This window comes from Drosophila arizonae, chromosome 3 (assembly GCF_054131065.1).
Source record: "Drosophila arizonae isolate 15081-1271.41 chromosome 3, UAZ_ARI_1.0, whole genome shotgun sequence".
Taxonomy (NCBI): Eukaryota; Metazoa; Arthropoda; class Insecta; order Diptera; family Drosophilidae; genus Drosophila; species Drosophila arizonae.
Window position 1 is genome coordinate 12,312,009 of NC_142923.1, and position 26,066 is coordinate 12,338,074.

A 26,066-nucleotide genomic window follows, 5' to 3' on the forward strand; every position below is an offset into this window, starting at 1 on the left:
CGCAGCGATTTCCGCCAGAATGTCGATAAATCATGTCCCGCCGCAGCGCATAGTGAAAATGCCAGACGAGGATTTGGAATTGAGGAATTGGGCACGGATAGGTGGGCATTGTTATATATAATATATACATATGTATGTTCCGTACGCTGCGACAGATCCTTTCACGTTGCTGGCGTGATAGATAAGTTGACAGAAGAAGGGTTATCGCCGGCTGTCTGTGCGTCACGGCTTAATCAATCTTTCAAACTCTCTCCGTTTTTTTTTTTTTTTTTTGTTATATGGCAATTAATTAATTTGCGAGCCTGGCGAGCTGACGGCACGTGACCAGAAAAGTTGACTCTCAGCACGCGAGAGACAGAGAGAAAGAGAGGGACAGAGAAGAAGGGGAGGGACAATGAGGCGACGCCTCTTTAAAATCTCTCCAGTCTCTGGCAACGGCTCCATAATTCCATTCTGGGCTTGGGTTCGGGTTCAGGTCAAGTGCTGGAATTGATGTTTCGTTTATGATTTATCGTCAATTGCTTGGCCAGTCATCGTATCAGTTACCCCCAACCAGGCCGGGCTGACATCTAATGGCCAGCATATTGCACAGCAGCCATGCAAAAAGCCAAAAACTAAATTGAACTTACAGTGGCTAAGGCTGCCAGCCTAGAGATGAGCGCGTGACACGGATATCAGTGTAGTTTGAATTATTCTCTAAAGGACTTAAACAACCACAAACCATTTATGAATACTCTGTTAAGATATATGTTCATATATAATTAGTATATGATAAATGATAAATTCACATATCCACTTTGTTGTTTTCTGTTTTATGATTCATGATTTTCCCTATTCATTTTCATATATATATGTATATATATTATCGACGATAAATCATATGTATATAAATATATATATTATATAAATATATATATTATTATATATTTTTAGCTTCAATATAGCTTTAAATATACATATGTCAAAAATATTATTCTTATATATGTATATACTAAATACTATAATAATTCTAATCATCTCTCTGCTTTGTATAATATATATTTCTTTTCATATAAATACAAAATATTACACCAGATATTACCACTCACGACTCACGCACCCATCGCTAAATGGCCGTTTACGCTGAAAGCATCGTCTCCGTCATGCTGTCATAATCATCCGAAGACAGCATTCATCCATCCAGGCCGTTTTGCAACGCCCACATGTGCGGGGCCGCACCACCCGCGACTCGCAGACATCTCCATCAGCGCGCAACTCCAACCTACGCAATCCTGATGTAATAACCATGTTTTCAGCTTGTAATGCGGCAGGGTAACAACAACAACAGCAACAACAAGAACAACAGCCTGGCCCATTACATTGCGGGGGTTAAAGTCAAGTCCCGGCAATATACAGCAGGCCAAGCGATGATAGCGAAGGGGAGGGTACGGCAGGGCAGGGCAGGGCAGGGCAATAGCTGGGCCAAGAGGGTCGCCAGTGTGTGCTGTGAGGGTGCAGGGCGCTACTTGGGAGTTGTGAATTGTTTTTGATGTTAAATGTGTGATAATTTAATGACTGTCGACGCCTGACGCATCGCAGGACGCCCGGACTCTGTCTCGCAATTGAGCAATATGCCTGGGTGGGAGCTCTGCTGCTCTATAAGAACGCAATCTTCACTTGAGCTGAGCGTTTAATTTACTGGAATAATAAAAACGTTTTTCGGGCATAAAATTCTGTGGCTGGATATGATTTGTGCACATTTCGATGTAACAGATTGTCTTTTAATGGTTTGCAGTGCTACGAAAAGCATTGCTACCATCCCATTGGATCTGAGAGGGTTGTTTCCATTTCAATTTTGCACAGATACGATGATTAGCCACTTGGCTGTTGGCTGTGGGAAAACCCACTGGGTAACTGTTATCGAGATGCGCCAATATTGTAGCGTCAGGCGAATTCAAGTTAACCTAATCTATATTCTAAATAATTATAATTACACTAGCCTGTCGCTAGGCACAGTTTTATTTGTATGCATGAAACCAGTTTCATAGTTGACTTTATCTATCTTCCGATATTCATTTGCATACTGGACTTGTACTTCTCCATTTGCATAATATCAAAAATTCTTCCATCAATTATTTATTAGTGGAACTATTTTCTTCCACAAACACGATGAGTAACTATCCAGTTGACTATGCTTTAATACATTTAAATAATGTAGATATTAAGCTATGAAACATTTAAAGTTGAGCTGTTACCTATGCTGTAGCTTATGGCAAATATTGTATATATTTTTAGTCTTAGCAAGGAACTTTCCTTAGTAAAGAGTAATAATTATTGTTGTTGTTCTTTCTTGTTCTTCTTCTTCATTCTTTTCTGTTCTTGTTCTCTAGCTATGGCTGTATCGATCCAATACATTTGTTCATTTTTGATTGTTTTGTTTGTTATTCATATTAAAAAGTAGTTTTAATGTAGTTTCTATGAAAAAAAAAAAAAAAATATATATATATATATATATAATTTTTCACTTAGAATTTTTAGTATATTTGAATATACTAAATATTTATTCATTGAAGTTGGAACTTGCTAAAAATGTTTATTACCCGCAGAAAGGGGGCGTGACTCACTCTGTGAATTTTTGATGAGCATCTATAACCGACTTGAGCCTATTCTATCCGTCTGTCTGTCTGTTCAGACATTCCTCTCCCATTATTCCGTCCATCTACAGTTCCTCTGCTATCTGCTAGTCCGTCCCTCTGTCTGTACCTCCCTTCGTCTGTCTGTTTCTCAGTGGGCCTGTCTGTTTGTCTGTATGTATAATTAAGTCGACCTTGAAACCTAAATGAACTGTAGATTTTTATCACTTATTATTGGCCAGTCTTATCAAATTCTTAGTTATTTATGCAAGAATCAACTATTTGAATTTGCAGATTCTATTAAAGAATAATAACAAGTGCTCCCCTTTCTTATCTCTTCTAAATTAGCTAAGAATGATTATAGCATATGGTAAGACTACACAATTTGATGTTCTAATCACGCTCTTAATTGGCGATGTTATCAAAAAGTTGCTGTATTAAATATATTCCTTCTCTCATTCCCCCTACACTAATCAAACATATTCCGTTTGATATTTCAAAATCAGTTTTGATTCGAATTTATTCATTATTTGATATGAGGAAATGGGTATTTATGTATATTGTTCTAAGAAATTCAAATATGTAGTTTGTTCAATAACTAGTCAAGAGGTACATATAGAACCTGCTAAAGCTCTGAAAACAATTCCAACAAACTGGAATCTAAGCATATTTTACATATTTTTATTTGTGACCAAGCAGCAAGTGTGTCAAATATGTTTAGTTATCGATAAATACGATTCTTGTCTTAATAAAACATCACATATAAAAACGTGTCTATTGTCATGGTTGGGGGAGTCACCCAGTCAGGTTTTTGGCCAGCTTAGCGGGAATCCAAGTGAAATTTTCAGCCTCGAAGCTAATCAAAATTTATGCAAATCCGAGCTAGCATTTTGATTTTGCACTAATGTAGAAATATGGCAAATGTGTGTTGGAAAAAAACTGAATTTCAAATGTGCGAAATGTGGCAAACACCACGCGCACACACACACGCACACCCGCACACACGCACACATGTGTGTGTGATTTGCATGCGATGATAAAGTGAGCGCAGACAGCCGCAAACAATGAAAAATGTTTTTCAGCCGTCGGCAATGCGCGTGGGCGGGGCACTGAAATTCATGCTAATAATTTAATTTGCCAGTGAGAGGAAAATCCAAAAAAAAAAAAGAAAATATGTATATACACATATATATAATTTTTAACTGCGCCACGTGACTTCGATTTATGAGTTAAAACAGGCGTTCACAATTAATATTGAAATATTATATATTATATATTTATTTCAGACGTCATCTCAACTTAATCATAATGCGGCTTAGCAGAAGTGCAGGGCATTGAACTGCTCCCGATTATTGTTGACCATATTGTTGTATTTATAGGCAGCTGCAGTTTGGGAGCTGCTGCTGCTGTTGCTGTTGTTGCCTTGGTGGCCAGAGCCAACGCTCAGCCTGTTGCTGCGCAGAAAGCTGTCCGCCGGGCTGCTGGAGATGCCGTATTTGCCGGGCTGCATGTCCTGCGCGTTGCGCATGGGACTCAGGTGCTTGGCGGGAACGGCCTTGCTAGCGGTGCGAGTCTGATGGACCATGGTGATAGTGTGTGGGCTCAAGAGTTCAATTTTTCAGTTACAAAGTGTGTACAGTCGCGACTTGATCTAGTCAGGGCACGTTGGTCAGATGCGTGAGCACGAAGAATTCCAGGCGATTGCCGCAGTTGCTGGTGCGTGAACCCTTTTTGGAGGATAGATGCTTTGAGAGGCTGCAGGTGGTGCGATAAATATAAAATTAGTTAAAAATGTCCATCATTTGATTTCGCTTGAACAAACTGACCTTAAATTATTTAAAAGCTTCGCTTTGGAGTCCGGTGTCCTCATTGACACATTTGATTTGGCACGTTTACGAAAAAGTTATAATCTCACAAAAAAATGAAATTTTCTGGTTGCTTGTTTTAGCCACGTTGCTTGCTCTTGGGTTTGTGTTTTGAAAGCGGCTGTGTCGCGCGGCTTTTATACCTCGAGCCGAGGCGCTGATCTAGTTCGGGGGAGATCATCAGCCGCATCATGTGGCCAGAGCGTGTTAGCCAAGTTGTTGTCGTGCTGGCCACGACAAACATGTTACGGCCAGACGCATATGCAAATATTCGACTGTTATGAAAACAGCCAAAAAAAACTTAAAAAAAAATTATGTTGAAGATGCGTCAATGCTGTCTCAAAACAAGGGAAAAATATCGCAGACTACGTCATATTTCGAGAAGTTGGAAGAACATCTAGAGGTCTTTGGCCCAAGGGGATGAAAGTTCCGGAAAAATATGGGAAATACATCAATTTCTAGATAAATTTAGGTGTAAACAGAAACATAAATATTACCAAAGAACGAAAGTTCGGGAGAGATATAGACAAATATCTATACAGTTGGAAATAAGCCGCATCTATTAGCTAGCATTTCTGTAGCTTGCTCTTTGGATCTCTTCACATCTTTGTTGATTGTTGGTGGGGATAATATAAGTATAGTTATAGTTTTAGTGGCTCTAGAAATTAAGCTTGAATTTATTCTGAGTCTTGAGTCATTCTACAAATTTTTGTTTTTTATGTTAATTTGTTTAAGGGAAATTTATTTGGTTATATAATATGAAATCTAGTTTGCTAAAACCTAGTATTTATTAGCTTTGCATCAGTAAAGTTAAGTATAAATATATATTCAATTAAATAATCATTATATATATATATAATTTAATTATTATTAATAAATTTTTATTTAAGGTTCAGCTTGACTTAAGCTAACTTTAACTTAAATTAAATATATATTCTGTAGTACTTATTCCTTTTAAAAAGTTTATTTTTATCTCTCCTAACCTATCTTCCCCAAATTTTTACCCATTTCAACAGACTTCTTCTACATACTTATTTCAACAAAATGCTTCCAAGTTTTATTTTGCTTTATATACCTGAAATATTTGTGCATTTGCTACCACGTAATGGAATATTTTGTGTGGAGCCAATGTCTGGGCACGTTTCAAAATTAAAACATAAATTGAACAATGAAAAAAATCAGCCAAAATGTCTGGCTACATTTGCATAATGCATATAGCAATACGAAATAATAAAAGAATTTGACATTTAACGGTCTGTCACACATTAGCATCGATTCCAATTTAAAGCCAGAGAGCCAAGTGCAAATATTGACATTTAAGCCGAGAGGACCCTAGACGTTCAAAGTACAATACCCAGTTAATATTTTTATGTTGTTATTTTTGTTTTCAGTAGCAGTCAATGGCCGACTGTTTATTGTAAACAACAATATGTTTAATTATAAAAATACTACTGAATATATATTTATATATATACCAATTTATTGTATTTATTTTTACAATAACAATAATAATTTGTTCAACTCGATTTCAATTCACATTGTATGATAAATGATGTATGTAAAAAGTTTTACATAAGATAGGGAAGATGGAGAAGGGAGAAGTTTTTATGATAATTAAGATTAATAATAATTGCTCTAACAAAGCGAGTGTAGTTAGACTGAAATGAAGTAAGATATGAAGATATACCATAGGTTTTCTAAAATCAAGAAATATATGAAAATATACTATATGTTTCCTTCATTATTTAAATATCATTTCTAATTTTAAAAATACCAGATTGGCCTGTTTTAATAAAATTTCTATCGAAAAGGTTTTTTTTATTTTTAAATTTTATTTATTTTATTTTTTTTTAAGTATTGTTGCGCGTGCCATATTATTATCTCATAATGAATAAGGAAAGTAAATATTAGTTTATAAAAAATTTTAATTTTAATTAAAAAATAAACCATATGTCTTGAAGGAAATAACTCTTATTATTCTTGAAGTAACGCTAAGCCTTAGCCGTAAAAAGAGCTTCGTATTATTTATTTGAAATATAGAAATCTATCTACAATAAAATATATCCCATATCAAATAAGTATGTATTGATTCAAGGGTAAAAAATTTTATTTTTGTAAATTTGTACGTCATATAATTTGTATCTAGATTTGGATTGTTGCATAAAACAAGTAAAAAGGCTCCAGTCGAGACTGCTCGACTGGGAGATACCCTGAACCCTCTAAGCTGATATTCTACTCATTCTGTACTTCTTTTATGCACACATGCATACACACGCATCCACACGCACGTATAATCACGCGCTCTGCTGACTGCGCAGTAAGCAGCGACTGCACTTGGGCTGCGCTGCAGTGTGGGCAATATTATGAGAATTTCCTATATAGTATTCAATATTTGCGGGATTATTTACTACAGCAAGTTATATCACAGATCGATCCAACTCTAGATGACTATATACACCCTATATAACAACAAGAACAACAACAGATTTAAATACAAATATGGATATAAAGCTGTTTACTGGCTTTCGTGTTGATTTCTTGTCCGAATTGGCTGATGCAATGCAATGGTAACTTTTCATCAGTCAGGCTCATGCATAATCTACCGATATATACATACTATATATTCGTATACTCAGCAGAGACAGTCGTAGTATTGGATGTATACATATTCATATTATTCATGCGATGGCCACACGTCAGCTGAATGGAAATGCAACAGTGTTGAAAAACAAAAAAACAGCAAAAAATGTTAAGATAACTCATCTAGGCCGAGTTCCTCATAGAGCCGGCCGGTGGCAAATGTTGACGCAGTAACTCGTACTACGTGAGTCTCAGCAGGTTCAGACAGTTCACTCAACAGGCGGTGGAGTAGCGGGAGCGCATGTTGCTGCTCTTTGTATATCCTGTAGTATAAGTGGACGAAAGGGTGTTTTGCGAGAGATCGTAAGATTTTATTGGGTATATGAACTATATCGAGGATTGAGAATCCTTTACCATATGAGTGATCAGTTTACATTTGAACTATTTGATTTTGGTTTATTTTCAAGTATTGATGTACTTTTGATTAAGATTGTAAAAATATGACTTTATAACTAGGGAATGAGTTAGGATCCCAGCTGTTCCCATGCCTGGATACAGATCTATCAAAAATATATATTCAAAAGATGTTACTTGCTTGAAACTAGCTGGTATATTTGCTTTAAAATTCATGCAGGGTATCTGCCAGCTGACCATGCCTTACCCAATCTGCTTTCTGGCTTGTTTGTGTTGCGATTTGCAAATGTGACAAACCAGTTAGTTGGCAACTCTAATTTGCATTGCCGACGACGACAACGTCGAACGGGTTTTTGTCTGCGTCCGAGTCTGGGGCCCCAGGTCTGAGGTCTGGTCACTGAAACACAGGGCCAGCTTTGCTCATTGGAGGTGAAGGCGGTCTGGCAGGGGGTGCGGTTGGCGAGGGCGGTTAGCGGGGCTTTCTTTATTGCTCATGCGACACGTTGCCCTGCAGCTGCTGCTGCTGTTGCTGCTGCTGCTTAGAACCGTCACGCTGAGCTGTCGGGCTCTGCATTTTGAAGCATTCGCTTATTTAAACCAGTTGCAGGCATCGTTAGAGGCTCAGTAGAAAGTTCCGAACAGAGGCGAACGCTGCAGCTGAATCAAGCGCTTGGCAAACCGTTCACGTAATCCTTGCGTACAAAATTACAAACTCCATTAAATTTATCATTTCTTTATCAATGTGCAAATTGCAAAAGTTTTGTGTCAATGCCAAAAATTAGCAAACCAGTTACTAAACTAGACAAACAATTAGGGTAAGTCCAGTGTTGTTAAGTTATGCGAAAAGGAAAAAAAAAATGAAAACAAGTTAGCTAACTGAGGCCATGTCTGTGACACATTGCAGATTGGACAAAAGCCTAGCGTGCAGCAAAGGATCTCGTACGGGCAACTCGGCCAACAATAAGGAACTGAAGGTGCTGACTCTGCTGCAGACTGTGCCGTGAACTGTGAACCATAAGAGCTAGCTAGAAAGAGAAACATTTAGCTACTGCGCAGCTCAGTGTAATTGGAAACCGCCATCGAGAAGATACTAAAATTGAATCAAGCCAGAAAAGCAGCTCAAGTGAACCCAACAAAATGGTCTACACAGAACGCACCGACAAGTGTCTGTCGTCCAGCAAGGAGAGCGCCGGAAAGCATGACAAATCCCATTCGAAGCATCAGTCCAATTTCAGTTCCCGTTCGGGCTCCAGTTCCAGTTCGGGCGCCTGGAGCAGTCAGGCGTCGAGCGACGAGAAATGGAAATACAATAACATGGTCAAGGATAATCGCGACCAGTTCAACGGCATGCACTTCTCTTAACTCCTAGCCAGAAAAGGGTGGGGCTGCGGAGGGGAGGAGGTGTCTTTGGGCTAGTTTATTAGCCGTAGTGCAACGTGATTGAGACCAATTGTTTTGTCTGGGTTCTATGGGTAAATTTGTAAGTTAGTCTTAAGCCTGTTATTAGAAAGTGTTAAATTCTACAAAATTTACGAAAAAACTAAAGAAAAAAAAAAAAACAGATGCGCAAAAAAAAAGCAAAAAACGTGTTTTAAGTCGCAGATGAACAAAAATTGAGGTTATGTTGAACTTTCTGGTTGAATGCCGAAGCGTAGTATGAGATAATGATTTGTCTCTGGTGCTGGATATTATGTTCCATTTAATTTTATTTCCGTTAAACAATACCTTGTGGCTGAGTAACTGTTTTCATAAATTTAACTGTTGTCGAGTTATGTTAGGCGAAAGTATCTCGGAATTGGAAACAAATAAGCATATGGAGAAACCAGTTTTGATTTACTTGAATTATTTATTGGTAAACGAGGTGTGTAAACAGAGTGAGGTTACTTGAAAAGTTGCACACTTTTAGGTTAGTTAGAGAATTGAGAATTTGAGAATATTTTGGATAAATGTGGTGAAGATCTTAATCTATATATGTATGTACAATTTGAAGCTTTTATAACGTAGCTATATGTTTAAAGTTACTACACTTTTTTTGGAAGTGGGTAAGACCCAGAAAATATTGGTGTATCACTTAACTTGAATAACTTACTTTAGCAATTAATAGAGATTTTTAAATATTACTTAAAAAAACAGTGAAACTGGAAAAGCAGGTTTGCTGTCTTCCCCTTCGTCAGCCATTTTCTCTATTTTGATGTATAAATGTATTCTATGAGCTAGATAGTTGGTATACTCGTATAATACACACAAGAAGTGCTCTACTTTCCTCATATTTCTTGCCTGATACATATTGCTGATTACTTGATGTTATAAGAAATGGTTAAACTCCATTCCCTCTCTTAACATGCTCTACTCAAATATTCTCCCTATACTAATTTGCTTGATACAAATCATGTCGTACGACACCCATTGACCTTGCTACTTGACTCATGGCATATCGCATCTATTACTGTCTGCGAAACATTTGCATGAACTGTGGCTATTACCGTGATTAGCTTAACTTATGCAGAGGCCATCTCCCCGTCAGCCGGAACCTGGGGCAAAGTGCACTTAATACACATTAGGTACGCTTATTTGACAGACCCCGGGCCAAGGTCCGGGCCGTGCTGCAATATTGATGATGTCTGCCCGTCTTGACAAACAGCGCCCAGCCCACATCCCACAGCCCAGGGCCCAGAGCCCAGAGCCCTCGACAGGGGGTGGCGCGTGCCTGACTGTGGGATCAAGTGTATCTCTGTCCGCTCAGGCATTGCCGCAGGGTTCGACGGGGTCCGGTAGTCGTTGGTCGACAGAATTTACGCATCGCTTGGATTAGAAGTGCGAAATTTTTGATAATTTTTCAATTGTATTGTTTGCCAATGGGCAGATAGAGTCCTTCGTTCGTTGGGAGTGGGAGTGAGCTGCGGTCGTCCTTTTGACACACGACTGCACAAGGCACACGTGGCGCTGGCTATTAGAAACGATTTCCTTTATGCCGCTAATAGAACTTTTTCGATACACATCAGAAAATTTTATTTTTATTTTTTCTCTCTCTCTCTCTCTCTCTCTCTCTCGCTCTCGCTTTCTCTCTAGCTCTCTCTTGCTATATATATTTATTTTTTCCTTTGCGTGAAATGTTGTGGCATTCTCTCTTCCGGGTCTGCGACACTTGATGTGTGCGGCGTCTAATTGAAGCGACTTATTTTCAATTTATATACACACATATATATATATCTAAGTATATATCTGTATTTTTTCTGTTCCTTTTAGGCTTGTAATTACTTTGTTTCCAAGCGCCGGGCGGTCGCTTCTTAATCCTGTCAGGTTGCCGGCATATTTCGGTTTTGGCATCTTCGTCACATTGCAATTAAAAACGCACAGCAGGTGTGCTCCGCAAAGTCCTTTGAACTTGTGCTATAAAATGTGAATGTGTCACTTGCAAGGATTCCACAACCGGATGACGACGGCCCGGATGGCACCGGAATAGACCAACGGAGGGATGGGTAGACAAGCGACATTTGACGCCTGCCTCCCGTGATTTTTGATGCTATCCAAGTGCCAAGCAATTATCACGTCATTATCATAAGGAAGCCCGTGAACAGTTCGTTTATGATTTGTTTTTTTGCCCGTGAATATTTATAATTTATGAGAATGATGTGAGGCTGATGTCAGTAAGACGAAGGGGGTTATTCAATTTCATTAGTCATCTAACAGTTTCAACTGAGATATTTGTTAAAGCTTAGTGCATAGTGATTGTGTCTATATATACAATTCACTTTTGCAGAGAATTTCGTCGAGCAGAGTTGCCTTCCACACTGAGTACCTTAATAGGTTTGTAAGGAATCGGGAGAAAGTAAGTTTTACATATAGTATTACACCTATATTATATATGTCCATTTTCGATTGACCCCTCTGGCAGCCTTATATCTTTTGACAGAGATGCCAGATCGCTTATTAGCTTACCGCGTTTTCCAGACTCTGTAAAAAATCTCTCTTTAACTTGAATAACTTCTTGAGTTTATTTAATCGTTTATTAATAATATTAAAAACTAGCTTATAGAGTAAACCCCTGGCTACTGAGGCCTTCGGCGTAGATTAAATCAAATATATACTATATCATCTGACCACAACAGCAATCTTTCGCCAATATAGCCCTCGTACCCAGCCATCTATCTACAGGGGTATTTATATATGTATTTTTTATATTTTCAACCAAGATTATCATTTCATTTGCTTTTGTCCTTTTAAATAGCTCGAGCCCTCAGGCCTAATGAACTCCGGTCCGGCTAGTTTTCGTCGAAATGCTGGCATGTCAACCCGGTTTCCGCATGCTTCGACTCCTCCTCTATTATCTACCGCCAGGCTTCCGTTGACAGACAACCCTTATTGTGAGCGGGCGATAACATCTTCCGACAACATGTCACATGCCACGTGCTGGAAAATTATTATGAATAATTTCCGTAACTTCTGTTCGTTTCTGTTCTGTGCTGCCAAATCGCAGCTTGCAGTGAAAAAGTGACATGACCATGCCCGGCATTTGCAAGCCGCCCACTTTTAGAGCAGTTCGCTATGCCGCGTGCCCGAAGTGTGGGGCGTGCCGTCAGATACAACTTCCGACATCCGCGACAGATGTTTTTGTGCGGGAATGTGCAAAGGCGGCTCTACTCTCAACACCCCTCTCTCACCGCGCTGCTCTCTACCTTGGTTTTTGGTCTTGTCTCTGATTTTGGGAGTTGCGCCCGGTTGCAAAACAATTGGCAGGGTAATTTCTCGACGCGGATGTCTCCGCCAGCAGTTCGTGAAATGTATTTGAATTGTGAATTTGAATGTACTCGATAATCATGTACGGGCCAAAAGGTGTTCAGCGAGTATTTCTCGTTCCAGTTGTCGTTGTTATTGTTGTTGTTGTAGTTGCTGTTGCTGTTGTGCGTGTCACATGGCATCTCGTTTGTAAAATTTTTGTTGGCAAGGTGTGACGCAGTTGCCAAACATTAAACAGACATAATCCAAAATTGATTCGCCCCCTCACCCAACCGCTGCAAATCGTGCGTCATTTGAATGGAATCAAGCAGACAAAAATTCGATACGCCCCAAGTGATCTATATGCCTGTCACACGAGCTGTACAAAAGGTGCAATTACAGGCGCGAATAGATAGAGAGAGAGTGAGAGAGAGAGAGAGAGAGAGAAAAGTACAGAGAATGAGAAAGAGAGATAGAGACACTTATAGTATAAAATCTGTATATATTCTGGGAATCATAATATATTATTATATGCAAAATAATACATGTTATTTACAGTTACTTTTCAGAATTTTAAATTAGACACATCACATCAGGATTTTGAAATGTTAAACAGACTTTTTAACAGGGCAAAGGTTTTTTTTTTAAATTATTTATTTAATTATTTATTTTAAGATTATAGCAGTATCTACAAATTAATATACATCTCTGTCTGTGTAGCTTAAAATACAGCTGCTGAACAGTTCTCTGCATCTCTTAATCGCTCTAGTTGGTGAGTATAAAATTATTAAATTATTAAATTACATAAATTTGCCGGTTTATCTTTTTTTATTTTTCAATTCTATATTAAATATTAAACTACCTCGAGTAAAAATCTTGTTCGCATTGCTTAGATCTCTAAAGTACAAATTAAATTAAATCATTAAAAATAAGTCTGTGCAGATTAAGTCTAATTGAGTTTATGATTAAATACTCTATTAAATTGCTAATCTCAGATTTATTTAAAAACAAGAAATAAATATTAATAAACATTTTTGCATATTTTTTTCTAATATTTGCATTTTGAATATTTAATTTGTAGTATATTTTGAACAACAGACCAACAGACAAAAAGATTCAATTAATTTTTTGACGTGAATCAACATGACAAAATCGATGCCTAGATAAGCCCTGTAGAAGATACGCATTTGATATATCAAATCATATCATATAACATTTCTGTTTTATATTTTCCTTCTTTTTCTTTAGATTATGTAAATGCTATATAATTTACAAAATATGGCAAACATGCGGCTAAACAAAGGGCGGCAATTACATGAAAATCTCAATTCAATTGAGAGGCTGCGAATGGAGACGCGGCTGTCAATAAATTGCGAACCAACCACCGTTAAATATGAATACAAACAGCATCAGGCTCAGCCGCCATTCCTGATCGACAGCTGTCACGAATGACAATTGGATTGCCAAGTTCTGGATTGCCCTGGTTCTGGCTCTGGCCGGGCTCTGACTCCGGTCTCTGGCCTCTGCCCTCGGTCTGCATCAAAATCGTATAAAATATGCAATAAAAATATGAGACCGCAGAATTCTTATTTATAGAATACGTAAAATGCACGAGGTCATCAAAATCAGAGAAAACAATAATAACAACAACAGCAACAACAACGAAAACGACAACGAAAGCGATATGAAAATTGAAACAATGGCAATGGCTCTACTCGATCTGGGAGTGGGTTTCATTGCGGGACTGGAGGACACTTGAGTAAAACGCAGAAACGTGGTTGCGTTTTCCGTGACTTGTGGGCGAGAGTGCGGCAGAGGGGAGATGTAAAATTGAGTATATTCAATATAAATGAGCCACACACTTTAGCAATTGAGGTATACAAATATATTTCTGGAAATAATTTTTTTTTTTTTGAAATAAAAATGTGAATATAAATATCTACTTAGCTAATCAGATTTTAGTTTATTATGATTTGCAATCTAGTATCTTGTCTGAATTTTTATACAAATTATGAAAACCTTCAGGAGACTCTGGCTATCTTGTCTTCGAGCATTCATGTGCTTGGACTACGAATAGGAATGGGAATATAAGTTAACTTCCATATTTAAATATATGTATATATATGTCCTTAACTTAACATATCAACATTAACATCCGCTAAACTCAAGCCTAGTTGTAGGGCATTTCGCCAGTCAGTGTGAGCCCAAATAAAATAAGTCTGTTGTAAATAAATGTTTGCCATAAAGAAAGGCAAAGCTTTAAATGCAATTATGGTTCATGTGCAGCGCTTACAAAACGCCAATGATATGCGCTGAGTGTCTTTTGTTGTGGCTTAAATACACACACGCATACACCCATTCACCCATACCCTCACACTCGAACCACTCTGTTGCGCGCCAAAAAAAAAAAAAAAGGAGGAAAAAAGCTGCACGAAGCTTCCTCCATTTGTTGCACGTCGCTCGGGTGGTTCATAAGCAGATGAATATGAGCACATAACATTTTATATGCCTCGTATGCGAATATATGTGTATATATAGAATATTTATATATAGAATATATGTATGTATATGATATATAAATGGCATATGCATCGGCACCACAATCGCATCATTTTGAGCAATTAAGTATGTGTATTATCCCTGTCAGAGGGCCTTGAAACACACACACACACACACACACACACACACACACACACACACACACGCACGCACATACACACATATCAAAACAGACGCTTGCGGGGTTCCGCCCCTACCCCTGTCGTTCACTGGAGGTCCTGCCACCGGAAGTACATTGAATATGAGCCTGTGTGTGTGAGAGAGTGTGTGTGTGTATGCTTTTATGCGCAAATTGTGCATTTATGTCGACAATGCGCGTGACGACGATTCAACTTGAGGCTCGACGAGGTTCACCTTTGTCCCTGCCTCTGCTACTGATTCTGCTCCTGCTCCTGCTTCGACTCCTGCTTCTGACCCAGCATCAGCTGCAGTTCAACAACAAAGATAGAGTGAGATTTTGACAGAGGGAATGAGAGAGAGAGAGAGAGAGAGAGTGAGAGAGAGTTAGAGTGAGAGTGGGGGTTTCTGATCTGCTGCAGCTTTCTAGCACTTCTTTAACTAGTTCATTCTCTTTGTATTACAGCCATGCCCACTTTTACTTTCTGCCATTGTTAACGGCTCGCAGTAGGTGGACGGCTGTCAAGTCTGTTGATCGAACAATCAGCGAGTCAGTTACTCCCACAAGCTTAGCTGGGGCAGAGGCAGAGAAGAGCAGACTCCTAAGGCATAGGAATTACGCTGTTATACTATTTATAATACTATACTATACTATTTATAATAAAGAAGCATCCGGGTTTCAAGGGATCGTCATAGTTTGTCTGGGGACCAGAATATTCGATGTAAGAATCGTGCAGACGCTATAAGCGGAGTCGCTATAGCCGGATTCTACTGTCATTTAAAATTATTATAAGTATATATTTTATAAATATATTTCTTTATATTTGTATTTAAATTTGAATTTAGTATATTTTATAATATTTATTAGGTCACACACATACACAGTTACTGTAATATTAGAGTAGAATATGTTAATAATAAGCTAGATTCATTTTCTACATAACATTTGATTCTTTCATATAAGAAATAATCCAGCTGACAATAATATCACATCTTAGACTTCAGCCTCCTATATAGACTGTCAACTGCACGCGAAACTAGAAACCTTGCCACGCCCAACTAGCCTCAACTCTCAGCCATGTGTCAGCTCGTGGCCAATTTAAAATTCAATTTAAGTTCAATTGATTTGAGATCTGGAAAATGATTTAACAGTAGTCAAAAATACGAATAACGAAGAACGCCAGACTCAAATGCTCAATGTAAACACACACACACACACACACACTGAAGCGCAGCAGGGAAGCCCCATTAAGAGCTTTTCGAGTCTTTGACTCGGACCTGCGCTTTGTGGTTGCCAATGGGAAGGCGTTGAAAGGCAGCAGCAAAAAGCAAATCTAATTACAAAAGAACATTTCCAAACGTAACCCGGAGAAAATGCAGAAGTGAAAATGTGATAATTGAAATGGGGCTTCCAAGCTTCGGACAGAGTTGCCTGCCATAAGAAAAACAATAAATTATGCACACAGCACATAAAAGACACAACCTGCCGGGCGGGCAACCTGAGCACAAGCCGCACCACTACCACTGCCACTGCCACTACCAACACCACTCCCACCCATTCACCGTCCTAACAACAGGCCACAAATCTAGAACGGGGGTTTGGCCGGCAAGCAACAACACTAATTGCCTGGCGGGCAAGCGGAAGGCGGCTCCTGCAACAATGCGAAGCAATCCAACAAACAACAGTGGCAACAACAGCTTGTTTTTGTTTTCACAGCGACGACGTTGCTCTCAATGAAGGCCCGAAGCCGTAGGACACACGAGCACATCCCCCGAAATCGTTGAAGGAAAACGGAAAACCGTTTACTACTCCTTCACGTTCCGACAATCTCATAAATAATACCAAAATTTCATTAAGACAAATTATTGTCTATCAATATGTTGCCAGCGTAACGCCACCCCCGACTGACCCACCAGCTCAATACACTAGCCAAAAGGCAGCTCGTTATGTTTACAGTTTATTGGCCAAATTACATTCAGGTTAATGTTTGTCTATTAGCATATCGATGTTTAAATGCATATTCTATTAATCTTATCTATAGTTGATCATAGAATATAAACCATATGAAATATAATATATAAGTTGTTATGCTCTCAATTAAGTTAGTTGTCACTATAGTCACATTGTAGTTGATCAATTTATTGTCTATTCGTGTAGTGAACATAAAATCGTTTATTGACTGCTCCTGCGCTCAATTCATATTCTCGCTCACTACTCGCTATAAGTTACTCCTTTTATCAAATTTAATTAACGTATTTTATTTGAGTAACTGCTTATCTATCAGCTTTTTAACGTCGTAGCTCATCTATGCTTGTCAAGCGCTCAATAATAAAACACTTTACTAACCACTCGTTACTGATTACTCGTTACGATTTTGTTAGGTTGTATATGAGCATTTAATTAATTAATCATACATATGTTACTATCATATACTTATAGACTGGGCAACTCGTCTACTACTTGTTAATAATTATCTGGAATTCTCAATAGGTAACTCGCTGCTTTTATGAATACGAGCGTTGCGTGTCTGTTGCCGCTTATTCTCCTTCTCCATAACTTGGTATTTGTCTCTCAGTACATAGTCTTTGCTACTTTCCAACTGCCCCCTGAGTAGGCACTCGTACGATATTCAAATCACCTGACTCATTTCATATCGTTTACTTATTATTTACTCATTTACTTTTCAATGCAGCTGATATTAGTATTTATTTGAAACTATTCTTTGTTTCTATCTACTCGATACTTCTTTCTCGTTACTCGTTTATTCATTCAGCTATTTACTTTTCTTAGCTTATTATACTTATTATTTATGTTCATTATTTTAAATTTTTATTTATCATCAATCGTTTCATATTATGATGCATTCCGCCTGACGCTCGTTTCATTCCAGTCGTTACGTCTTTCCCTTTACCTGCTATAAGTCGTATGCTTTGCGTTGCTTTACACTCACTCACTTTACACTCGTTACTTTTCAGTCAAGTCTGCTCCTTCCTCCTCTTGATGCTCTCAATATATAATTATTCTTAACTTTCGTACAATCTCATAGTCAAAAGCCATTTGAACATATTCATATTTAGATGTTATGCTGATTTGCTGGCCTACTCGTTAGTTAATGCTGTCCACTCGCTCAGCCCGCTGCTCATTTGCTGCCCCCCAACTGCTGTCCTGGCAGTGCCCTTCCGCTGGTCGTATTTGTGCTTGTGTGTTTATATAATAATATTTGCGGCTCATAATTGCATAAATTTTTAAATTGAACATTTTGCGCGCACCCTCGCCCTCGCCCTCGCCCACGCCCTCGCCCGTTTGACCGGAGAGCAGACGCCCAACTGAAGCTGGAAACCGAGACCGAAACGGAAACCAACCCGGTTCATTGTGTTGGCTGCTTTGGAATGGTTAGGTTTTGGTTTTAGCTTAAATACGTTTGAAATGAAATTAAACATGCCCGCGGTACCCAACAGCAAATTGAATTACGGCTCGCGCCCCTCTACTCTCTCTTTGTCACGACCTCTCTCTCTCTCTCTCTCTCTTTGTATACATAAGTCACGTGCTTGTTTCGAAACTCTCAAGAGGCCTGTGAATTTCAGTTTGAGATAATCATCCTCGTCCACAGAATGGTGCGTCTCGTGCTCACTCGAGGGTAGCTCTTGGAGGCTCGCTCATGAAAATTTTTTATCTTGTCACAGATTTTTCCAAAACATTTTCCCAACTCAACTTAGCTTGGCTTGCTCAACCGCAGCTACCACTTGACTTCTTCCTAATTGTTATGAGCATACATAAATCCATATACATATACAAATTTATATAGATTTTCCCCAATTTGAGTCTGTCACATAGATGCGACGGCGATTCGATGCGATGCGATGCTTGGCCTCGTTTGGAGGTGCATCCAATGCGAGTAAATCGGAAAGATTTCAACGCGTTCCACTAGAAATCGAGTGTGAAATTTGATAAGTGGCTGAGCTGTCTGAAGATTACCGCACAGCTGGCCACAGGAACTGCACTGCTCTGCGGCGGATATTTGGAAATTGGAAAAACAATTTGAATTATGAATTACGCGCGGCGTTTTATGTACGTTTTATGACAGACTATTAAGATTTGTTTTGCCCGCAGTGACATAAAAAGGATCGTAAGTTTCGAATTCAGTCGACGTCTATATACAATATTTTGCTGCCTCAGTTCAACTCTCAAGAGTCTGACAGTCTTAAGTATATTGTAGTTGGGTTTTCTGTTGTATTTGGATTGGTTTGCGCTGGGAAAGTGTTTTTATTTAGATGTAAATCATAGATATAGATAAAGCTATGCTCTTTATTTTACTTACTCACGTAACTGGAACGCATAAATCGGCTGTGCACAATCAAAGGAGATATTAAAGCTAGAGACTGCAAATTTGGAATACTCACTCATGTGTAGCCTTGCTTTGAATCTTAAAATTTCTTGCTTAAGTTGATTAGACTTACAATTAAGTTAAGCAGATTCCTATATATATTTAAGGAACTTTTCCTGTATTAAATATCAAATTTTTAGCTTTACTGATTCAATCTTTTGAAATTTCGATATAAAGGCAGCCGCAGTTAAGCTTCAATTTCTTCCCATATACATCACTTACATTGCTTACCAATTTAACATTCTTCCCCCTACAAGTTTCGCCATAAACCTTATCAAACATCCAATTACTCTATCATATAACCAGTCAAAGGCAAAGCTAAGCACTGTTTGGCCTAATGCTTGGGGCTTTGAGCTCCTTCCATGGTCAGCTCCATTTATTATAACTATCACATGCAATGCTCATAAGCCCGGACTTTGGCCCTCTCCTAACTGCGCCCCCCTTTACACCCCCTTCATAAATGAACTGTTTCATGCATTTGTCAGGGCTGGGCTAGGAGGACTTCTTGTCTCACGCTTCGGCACAAAATCGCTTAAGGAGCTGCTGGTCAGTAACTTAGTATTTTATGTGTATGTATAAAGATTATATGGTCACACACACACACACACAGACACATACACACGCATGGCACTAAAGACACTAAGCACGACAAAAAGACATTAAACACGACAACGAAATAAAAAAATATAAGAGAAACAAAACATTGAAATTCCTTATCAGCATTTCCGCTTTTCGTGACCAATGTCTCGACTCTGCGCACGTGCCTCAGTGTGCGTGTGTGTGTGATTGTGTGTGGAAAGGAGTATCAATTTCGCACACACTCACGCACACCTACACACACTCTCTTGGTCCGTGTGGTCATGCAAAGGTTATAGAAATGAAAAAGCCAAGTGGCTTAGGCCAACTTTGTGTGCGCGCACCTGTCATTGGCTTTTCGGTGGTTTCAGTGGTTGACGCCACAAAAAGACACGCCACAAAAGTCAAGTCAAGCAGCCCCGTCCACTGCGCGGTGGGTGGGGCAGTCCGCCTCTCCTGGCCATCCTACATTATTCATAAATATGCAAATCGCCCTGCACTCTGGTTGTGTGTAATAAATTCTGAAGGCTGAAAAAGCTTTTCAGCATTCTTTTTGCCTGAGAACTTAGGATAGGGTATTTTGTTAGACAGCCATGTCTATAGATTTTGGATTGGATTCTATAGAGAAGACTTTATATCGGAAACTACATAATCTACGAATTCTAGAATGTAGATATTTCAAAGCTAAGACATAATTTAAAATTAAATCAATATGGAATCGATAATTATCGATTTTGCGATCTATAAGATTTATAAGAGCTAAAGTCCTCCAGTTTTTTATTCCAGTTTACGTTCGCAATTCCCATCGTTCGAGTATATCCAAGCACTTTCTGGTTCTCTAAGCGGTATCTTCAGGTCGAGCACTTCCCAGTTGGCTACACATTCTTGGTTTTGGCAGCTTGGCAAATCTTTGGACATGTTTAACACTCAATCTGCGCGGCAACTCCCAGGCCGAGGGCAGGCATATGCCGCATTACCTCCGAAACAAATTAAATCGTTTCGCATTCGACTCGAAGCGAGCAAACAGCTCGGGCATAACCAGCAGCCGCAGTAGCAGCAGGAGTAGCAGCAACTGTAAGGAGCAACTGCAAAGGACTATTACTACACACACATGCTCGACGCTCGTTAGGGGCGGTCGATGGTTGGCCGATGTGCGTGGCATGTGGTGGGCGTTGCCACAGCTTTGAGCACACACTCACTCACACACGGGCATATTCAATTGTGCTCGTAATCTATGGAAACCACAAACTCAGCCACACAGCTATACAAACTCTTCTCTCTTTTATCTGCGAGCATACATATGTCTTGGGAAATGTTCGCACACCCTGTAGTATAAGAAATTATAGAATGAGAACTCTGGCTGCCATAGTTTTGACTTGACTTAGTTGGTATTCAAATAAATATTAGGGATATGAATGAAAAACTAAAAGTTAAGACAAGTCATTTGGTATTATAGTATATCATTATAAAAGTATTTAAAATTTAATAAATAACATTATTTAATATTCGAGGTTGATCAAAACATTCTCTTTACAAAATACATCATGAGCTGATCAAAATTGAACTTTCAATAACTTAAAACTTAATTCTTATACATATTACAAATATCTGTAGTCTCTGATGATCTAATTGTTTTTTCTGTCTTACTCTCCCCACATATATAGCGAACAAATCTGTTTAGGGTCGGTCTGCTACTTATTGAATAAAATACAGTAATCTTTAGCCTGATGTGGATTGTCTTTGTAGCGCGAGTGCTGTCCGAAAACTCACGAATTTCTATCATATGCAAGGGTTCTCACAGTTGTTGCAATGGGTATTTCGGAATCAAGTATTCCATACGCATGTGACGTCTTAGCTGGCACTCCGCAAACTCTCTCCAATTGACAAATTCTTTCGTATGACACTCCTCGGATCGGCCCTGTAAATAAAGCTGTCGCCGAAGATCGGTCCAGATTGGCCTATGTTGGAGCAGAGCGCGCCTTTTGGGCATTACATAGCTCATCACTTTGGGAAAGTTATAAATTGTTGACCTGCCCACACACGCGGTCCCCAAATTTCCTCTGTATACAACGGAAAATGTGGATGATAATATTATTCATAATATAATAATATTTATAATGTGGATGATAGTTATTTAAATATATAAATATTACCCAACTACACATTTAAAATTTCTAGACTGTAGCTTTTGTGGTTTACGAGATCGCTGCGTTTATACGGACGGACAACTGTCGGACGGGCGGATGGTCGGATAGATAGACGGACAAACGGATGGACGGACGGATAGATGGACGGTGAGAGAAAGCTAAATCGATTCGCTGCCGTCATCAATAGTAAAGTGACCTCCTGCTTGTTAAGGACATTTCCGCAAGTATCCCACAAAAAATATATATATTACAGTCAAGAACTTTGATTGGTTGATCGTCAATGCTTACAAGGGATAATAGTTTTTAACTGCCTTTGAGTCGACCAAAATACGTTGCAGAGTAACTGCTCCATGTATCTTAAAGCGCGTATCTTGCCAAACACTGCCAAGGGTAAAGCCCCAAATGTGATAGACCCAGTTGCCTTTATAGTTCCTTTTGAAACTCGGCAATGGTAAGCTGAACTTGTGTGGTTCTTCGGTGGTAGATTCGGTCTCCTTGCGTGCTTCTCTTGATACGATCATGGTGGCATTGCTACCATCATCCAGAAGCCGCATAAGCTTTGGATGCTCTTTTGCCTTTTGACCATTCGCCTGACTCTTGTCAATTAAACGGAGTTCGGACTTTCCGTTGATATTGTGAGCAGGGATCCCTCGCGTTGCTACATTCAAATTCGCAGAAAGTGTCGCCTGCAAGAGCTGATTGAATTAACAATACCAACGCAAATCGACGGAGACTTACATTCATGTGGCAAGCGACAATTGCCAGTAAAAATATACCAAAATTTCCATTAGGCATTACAAATATATATGTAAATGTAAACAAAATTTTACAAAAAATTTATATACCTTACTCAACGATCGCTACAAAATCGCAATAAAACCTTTAACAGCATTTAAAAAGCACTCTTCGTTTTCAATTTCATTGACTGCTATGGCTACTCAAACGAGCATATATGACATATATGTACATTTGGCTGGATCAACATTATATTCTATAATTTTTATTCTGGACAGTACTTAGCACATGTGTATACTACATTAAGGCATAGCAGGAAATACGGCCGAAGACGGAGGTAAAAGTTGCAATCCATTTAGACTCTATGCACACACTGACCGACCGATCTGACTTGAGCTGTTCTGGCTGCGTGGTATTAGAATCCGCTGCCCATTTGGTGAATTGGATACATTGGAATAATGGAATCCAGGCGCATATTACGTCTGATTGCGCACTCCTGATACTCCCGCCATGTTTTGAACTTGGCTACGTCGTGGCACTCCTCGGAATTGCCCGACTTATAGATGTGCATGCGCAGCTCGTTCCAAATGGGTCGACTTTTGATTGGGTAACTATAGACCTTACGCACCAGCCAATTCCTGACAATGGGCACATTATATACTGTCGATGCGCTTGCACAGACCGTGGAGAGGGGGCCACTGTTGAGGGAAGAGAGAATTGTTTGAGAAAAAAATACAAAAATAATAAAATTATATTATATATACATAGTTAGAATAATAAAAATAACAAAAATGGATTTTTATCTGGAAAATATCGGATCATAAATTCTACAAATAAACAGGAATGGATTCTCCAATGGATTTCCCCCATATATTTAATTAAAGCAACTTACTCTGGATAGTAGTTTTTCTGGGCATTGGAGTCGATTTTGTTAGCCTGGATGGTCTGTCCGGCGACGAAGCGAGTGTCTTGGCCAATTATTCCATAGGTAACGCCCCACTGGTTGTACACCCAGTTGCCCTTGCTATCTTTGATGAATCGTGGAAGTCCGTTCCGAGAAATTTTAGCACCAGGAGGGACGGCATTACCACCACCGGCGGCAGCGCCTCCTGTGGCAGCACCTCCTGCGGCAGTAGAAGCTTCTGCACCAGCCCCAGCACCAGCACCATCACCACCTCCAGCAGCATCACCATCATCAGCAGCAGTATCGTCTTGCCTCTCTATACCATCCCGATTGAGTTTACCTTCACTAAATCCCAGGACCCCACCGCCACCACCGCCTTGACTTGGTCTAACGCCTGTACCGGTACCTGGACCGGTACCAGGACTGGTAGTCGGACCCTGAGCATTGCTCTCCGTTGTTAAGCTCACCTTTGGGGTCTGCGTTACGACTTTCGCCTTACTGACGGTGTCATTCGTGTGCAGCCCATGGCCTTGGTTTTTATTCCCAAATAAACTCATAACAGTCTTATCGGCTGATTTCTTCTCGGCAACCAAAACTTTTGGAGCCCTATCGCCTCGTGGAAGAGCTGCAGAACAGTTTAGCTGTGCGCCGATCAGGCATCCGACAGCCAAAACAAAAACAAAATTTGGCTTCAACATTTTGGATGCGAAATAAACTAGAAATTTGTGTTTGCTCAAACAGATTCACGCATGAAATGAATTTCTCTTTGATTTGGAAAATAGGAATCGGATGCGAACTCATAGAGTTCGTTTTCAAATATAATCTGTTTAGAAAATAGCTACGAATAGTTGTGCCACGGCAACATACGTAATGCCTACTTTGAAAATATATGAGTGAATCACTTTCGTTCACTTAGTTGCATTTTCGCGAATAGCAGACTTGAATACTTTCGAATGGACTCATAATTAATATGCAGAAACTGTAACGGGTAAAAATCATTAAGTTATATGGAGGAGGAAAGGTACGAGAAAAATAATATGTACTGAGCGAGCTTAACTGAAAGTATACGTAAAAATAGAAATTTTGTTTACTCACTCATGTTGGCAAAAGAGTATATTAGTTTCAGGCAACATCGGTCAAACTTTTCATTCACCTATTAAATATCTTAAAATTATATTTTACTAAGTTACTTGTACATATATATATATATATATATATATATATATATATACTTACTTACTTTTTTCTTATATATATAATTGTGCATCCAATATAATTTGTATCTTATTGGTGGAATTTTTTAAGGTTTTTTTTTTTACAACTTTACTTCTATATATCAAACTTCATAGTTCAACTTTGATATAAGACCTTCATTTCAGTTAACAAATTTAAGTTTCCTACGCTACACAGGGCATCTGCTGGATGGTCAATTAATTTAGGCACACCTCTCATTTACTTTCCCGTCAATTGCTGTAAGCTAATTAGATTGTCAAGTATGAAAATTTGACGCTACGCTGGCTAGTGGAGGAGCTGCCGAATCTCAGCTGGTAGCACATTTTGCAAATGTCCTTTTTAGCCATTGTTTGAGGACATTTTTGTGCGCGCTTTGCCAACCAGCAGTAATACAGATTTTCGCGCAGCCAATTTGACTAAAAACACGACCAACTGGAGAGTACGGGGCAAAGGTCTATCATGGAATGTTACTTGCTGGGCGTGGGCGTGGGCGTGGCTGGCAGAAAAGCCACTTAAACCCGCCACCGAATGCGACTAAAATGCGTGCAAATGCGCTGGCCCCGTCGATGCATACAATTCAAATTACGAGCATAATGAAATACTTTATTTCACATACAATTTCAGTTTAAATTTAAATACCCTGCACAGTGCAGCCAACTGGGATATTAGCTGCAGGCATAGCCAAAGTGCTGTCGATTGACTTGATAAGGAATTTTATTTTATTCAGTGCAAAATATTTATAATTTTTTAAAAATCTCTCTTTATTTATATACAGCTATATGAACAGCTTAAATGATTATACTCATTCACAAAAGTGAAAAGAGTATATTAGTTTACTTTAAATTTGGAATTTGAATGAATTTCACTTCGGTTTCAGCTTTGGATCCAGATGTTGACTCTTTACACCAACTTCCTTTCCTATATTTAATGAAAATTTATTGAACCATTTACACTTTGGAATTCTGGAGCCTTTGAAAGATATTGAACATATAGACAAAGTCTTATAGGTGAGTTCAGCTTAAGAAAAAATGTATTCTGCTCCTCAACTTCTTCTCTGTTTCGCTCTTAACTCCTCACTCATATTCTGAGCCTTCTAACTCCATAGGCTTTATAGCTGAGAAAAATGTCAGCTGCTTGTCTAACTCTTCTATTGATATCTCTCTATGATGTTCACTCTCTTTCTGTCTCTCTCTCTCTCACTCTGTTTACAGGGTATCTACATA

At 38.9% G+C, this 26,066-nt stretch overlaps 6 protein-coding genes across 6 annotated transcripts; 2 read left to right on the top strand and 4 right to left on the bottom strand.

The window, feature by feature from the left end:
* Positions 1–3,860: 3,860 nt before the first annotated feature.
* LOC108610963 (uncharacterized) lies at positions 3,861–4,197 on the bottom strand. The gene has a single exon (XM_018003355.2). It carries the CDS (start codon positions 4,195–4,197, stop codon positions 3,928–3,930), a length of 270 nt encoding a protein of 89 aa, XP_017858844.1. The 3' UTR covers positions 3,861–3,927.
* A 70-nt stretch (positions 4,198–4,267) lies between these two features.
* On the bottom strand, positions 4,268–5,207 carry LOC108610964 (uncharacterized). The gene is made up of 2 exons (XM_018003357.2): positions 4,439–5,207; positions 4,268–4,367 (listed from the first exon to the last, which is right to left on the bottom strand). Exons 1-2 carry the CDS (start codon positions 4,480–4,482, stop codon positions 4,268–4,270), a joined length of 144 nt encoding a protein of 47 aa, XP_017858846.1. The 5' UTR covers positions 4,483–5,207.
* Positions 5,208–8,070: 2,863 nt separating this feature from the next.
* Positions 8,071–8,475, top strand: LOC108611983 (uncharacterized). Its single transcript, XM_018004848.2, has 2 exons — positions 8,071–8,286; positions 8,376–8,475. Exons 1-2 carry the CDS (start codon positions 8,240–8,242, stop codon positions 8,473–8,475), a joined length of 147 nt encoding a protein of 48 aa, XP_017860337.1. The 5' UTR covers positions 8,071–8,239.
* On the top strand, positions 8,473–9,729 carry LOC108611982 (uncharacterized). The gene has a single exon (XM_089464219.1). It carries the CDS (start codon positions 8,609–8,611, stop codon positions 8,831–8,833), a length of 225 nt encoding a protein of 74 aa, XP_089320345.1. The 5' UTR covers positions 8,473–8,608; the 3' UTR covers positions 8,834–9,729.
* An 11,569-nt stretch (positions 9,730–21,298) lies between these two features.
* Positions 21,299–22,806, bottom strand: LOC108611803 (uncharacterized). The gene is made up of 3 exons (XM_018004603.2): positions 22,710–22,806; positions 22,260–22,657; positions 21,299–21,884 (listed from the first exon to the last, which is right to left on the bottom strand). The coding sequence occupies exons 1-3, from the start codon at positions 22,764–22,766 to the stop codon at positions 21,620–21,622; spliced, it is 720 nt and encodes a 239-aa protein (XP_017860092.2). The 5' UTR covers positions 22,767–22,806; the 3' UTR covers positions 21,299–21,619.
* Positions 22,807–22,939: 133 nt separating this feature from the next.
* LOC108611800 (uncharacterized) lies at positions 22,940–24,472 on the bottom strand. Its single transcript, XM_018004601.2, has 2 exons — positions 23,599–24,472; positions 22,940–23,404 (listed from the first exon to the last, which is right to left on the bottom strand). Exons 1-2 carry the CDS (start codon positions 24,306–24,308, stop codon positions 23,122–23,124), a joined length of 993 nt encoding a protein of 330 aa, XP_017860090.1. The 5' UTR covers positions 24,309–24,472; the 3' UTR covers positions 22,940–23,121.
* Between the last annotated feature and the right edge of the window lie 1,594 nt (positions 24,473–26,066).

Excerpts from the sequence above, each read along its gene's own strand:
- LOC108610963 (XM_018003355.2), bottom strand. The coding sequence starts at position 4,197 with ATGGTCCATCAGACTCGCACCGCTAGCAAGGCCGTTCCCGCCAAGCAC.
- LOC108610964 (XM_018003357.2), bottom strand. The coding sequence starts at position 4,482 with ATGAGGACACCGGACTCCAAAGCGAAGCTTTTAAATAATTTAAG. Across the intron at positions 4,368-4,438 it reads AAGCTTTTAAATAATTTAAG|CCTCTCAAAGCATCTATCCT; the intron begins GTCAGTTTGTTC and ends CACCACCTGCAG.
- LOC108611983 (XM_018004848.2), top strand. The coding sequence starts at position 8,240 with ATGCCAAAAATTAGCAAACCAGTTACTAAACTAGACAAACAATTAGG. Across the intron at positions 8,287-8,375 it reads AAACTAGACAAACAATTAGG|ATTGGACAAAAGCCTAGCGT; the intron begins GTAAGTCCAGTG and ends GACACATTGCAG.
- LOC108611982 (XM_089464219.1), top strand. The coding sequence starts at position 8,609 with ATGGTCTACACAGAACGCACCGACAAGTGTCTGTCGTCCAGCAAGGAG.
- LOC108611803 (XM_018004603.2), bottom strand. The coding sequence starts at position 22,766 with ATGCCTAATGGAAATTTTGGTATATTTTTACTGGCAATTGTCGCTTGC. Across the intron at positions 22,658-22,709 it reads TTGTCGCTTGCCACATGAAT|GCGACACTTTCTGCGAATTT; the intron begins GTAAGTCTCCGT and ends CAGCTCTTGCAG. Across the intron at positions 21,885-22,259 it reads GTTAAAAACTATTATCCCTT|AGGAAATTTGGGGACCGCGT; the intron begins GTAAGCATTGAC and ends CGTTGTATACAG.
- LOC108611800 (XM_018004601.2), bottom strand. The coding sequence starts at position 24,308 with ATGTTGAAGCCAAATTTTGTTTTTGTTTTGGCTGTCGGATGCCTGATC. Across the intron at positions 23,405-23,598 it reads CAGAAAAACTACTATCCAGA|TGGCCCCCTCTCCACGGTCT; the intron begins GTAAGTTGCTTT and ends TTCCCTCAACAG.